The sequence below is a fragment of the Alligator sinensis genome, unplaced genomic scaffold (assembly GCF_000455745.1).
Source record: "Alligator sinensis unplaced genomic scaffold, ASM45574v1 scaffold707_1, whole genome shotgun sequence".
Lineage (NCBI taxonomy): Eukaryota > Metazoa > Chordata > Crocodylia > Alligatoridae > Alligator > Alligator sinensis.
Window position 1 is genome coordinate 1,654,195 of NW_005842065.1, and position 2,524 is coordinate 1,656,718.

General features: G+C 61.8%; 1 protein-coding gene across 1 annotated transcript in view; it reads left to right on the forward strand.

Moving 5' to 3' along the window:
* Window positions 1–2,460, forward strand: part of MAST1 (microtubule associated serine/threonine kinase 1) — a 29,063-nt gene extending 26,603 nt beyond the window's left edge. Inside the window, exon 26 of the mRNA XM_025203836.1 lies at window positions 418–2,460. Within this exon, the coding sequence (XP_025059621.1) occupies window positions 418–1,961 (1,544 nt within the window). The 3' untranslated portion in view covers window positions 1,962–2,460. The remainder of the gene's footprint in view (window positions 1–417) is intronic.
* Window positions 2,461–2,524: the final 64 nt, after the last annotated feature.

Genomic DNA, 2,524 nt, shown 5'->3' on the forward strand with positions numbered 1-2,524 from the left:
CCAGATTCGGGCTGTCAAGGTCTATCTGTCCGTCCATCAGGGTGGGAGCAGACTGGGCAATGGCAGAGATTCTGCCCCCCACCCCCCAGCCTCCTGCTAATTCAGGGCCTGGAGCAGAGCGTGGGGGGTGGTCCCTATGGCCATACCCCCTCCCAAGTAGAGAGATGGGGGTGTCAGAAGTGGGGTGTCATAGGGCCTGGCCAGTGCTCTTGAAGCTATGGGATGATTCTAAGGGCTCTGTGTCAGAAGGGAGGTGTCGTGGGGGGCTGGTTGATGCCTTCTGCAGTAAGAGAATGATTCAAGGGGACCTGTGTTAGAAAAGGGGCATCCAGGGGCCTGGTGAGGGGTGGAGTGTGTAACGGGGGCTCAGGCTGGAGGTTCCCCCACCACAGGCTCTCACCACCTCCCCCTCGGCAGGTGCCTCATCCCAGAGCAGCTCCCCAGCCTCGAGCACACCAAACTCTCCGGCTGGCGCCTCGCACCACATGCGGCCCAGCACCCTGCATGGGCTGTCACCCAAGCTACACCGGCAGTACCGATCGGCCCGCTGCAAGTCGGCCGGCAACATCCCACTCTCACCTTTGGCCCACACGCCCTCACCCACACAGGCCTCTCCACCCCCGCTGCCTGGGCATAGCGTGGGCAGCTCCCACACCACACAGAGCTTCCCTGCCAAGCTCCACGCTTCCCCCCCTGTGGCCCGGGCCCGGCCCAAGAGCGCTGAGCCACCCCGCTCACCCCTGCTCAAGCGGGTGCAGTCAGCTGAGAAGCTGGGGCCTGACAAGAAGGCAGCGCTGAGGAAGCTCAGCCTGGAGGGCACCCATGCTGACTACCGCAAGGACTTCCATCCACCTGAGCCCGGCCTGCATAGCCTGGCTGAGGCCGAGGGCGAGAGTCCTGGTGATGGAGCTGCCCGGCAGGCCGGGACCCGGCGCCCAGGTCGCCAAGAGGATCAAGCCAGCACCATGGAGGCCAGTATCACCATGGAGACCCCAGCTGGCACCAAGGAGGCTTCAACCAACTCCCAGGAAGGCTCCAGCATTGCCACGGAGACCCTGGCTGGTGCCAAGGAGGCTTTGGCCTACTCCCAGGATGGCTCTGGCATCACCACAGAGATCCCAGCCAGAGCCAAGGAGGTTTCAGCCTACCTCCAGGAAGGCCCAGTTGTTGCCAAGAAGACCTCCATCATCGCCAAGGAGACCCTGGTCGCCAAGGAGCCCCAAGTCATTGCCAAGGAGCCCCCAGCCACTGTTAGGGAGCCCATTAACAAGGAAACCTTGGCCATAGCTAAGGAAGCTCCAGCCTACACCAAGGATGGCCCGGTCCTCGCCAAAGGGACCCTTGGCAATGTAAAGGATGGCTTGGCCCTGACCAAGGAGGTTCTGGCCTATACCAAGCAAGGCCTGGCCATCACCATGGGGCAGGGAGCCATCACCCATAGCAGGGAGCGTCCAGGTCATGTCAAGGAGCCTCTAGGTCACATCAAGGAGGCTCCATGTCATGCCAAGGAGCCTCCAGGTCATGTCAAGGATGCCTTGCCAGCCTGCTTGGAGGCGCTCAGTGCCCCCCGTGACCTCTCTGGTGGCATTTGGAGACCCCAGGGGCTCCAGACAGATGAGGCCTTTACCACCCCAGCTCGGGCACCCACCAAAGCACTGAGCCCAGTGCAGGAGCACGAGCAGGGCCAGCGGGGGCTGGCGGAGGGGCCTCCACCCATTGTGGTGGAGCCCTGGGGGGCCCCTGAGCCCCCTGTCATCCCAGAGCAGTGGCTAGTGGAGGTGGTGGAGGAGCACACAACCCTGGGGTCCCGGGCCAAGCCCCCCAAATGCCTCTGTACTGACGGGGCCAAGAATGGGCTGGGCCTCCCACGCAGGACCCCAGCAGAGGGGAAGGGGCAGGGTCCCCCTGAGCCCAATCGGCCCCTTCCCACTCCCCTGGAGAAGAAAGGGGTGTGGCACTAAGGGGGAGCCTCTTGTGGGGGCACATGCCCCCCCACACGTTTGTCCATGCTACTGGGACACTGGCCAGAGTGGGGAGACCCTAAGTGTGGGGGAACACATTAGGATCCCCACCCTTTCCACCCTTCCTGTTGTCAAGGGGGGAGGAGCCCCCTCAACTATCCAAGCTCCCTATCAATGGGGAGAAGGTGTGGAGGAGACCCCTGGATCCCTGAGTGGTCCAGTGGCTCCACCCACTCTGCAAATGGCATGTCCTGTGTGCATTAGGCCTTGTAAAGTACCTATACATATATAAATATCTGGTATACATATATAAATATATATGAGACAATACCCTATCCACTAATGGAGCTATACTGTGATCACCCCCCTGCCCCACCACCCCATGGGGGCTGCAGTCACAAACCTAGCCTTCTCTCCGACACCCTACTGCCCCAAAGTTGCCCCAGTCCCCAGATCTCATGGACAGGTGGCAGGGTAAGAGGTAGCTGCAGCTCAAGCCTTTGGGGAACGGAGGGGGGTTAAAGTTGGGGGGCGGGTGGTCATGTCCCATATGACACCCCCCC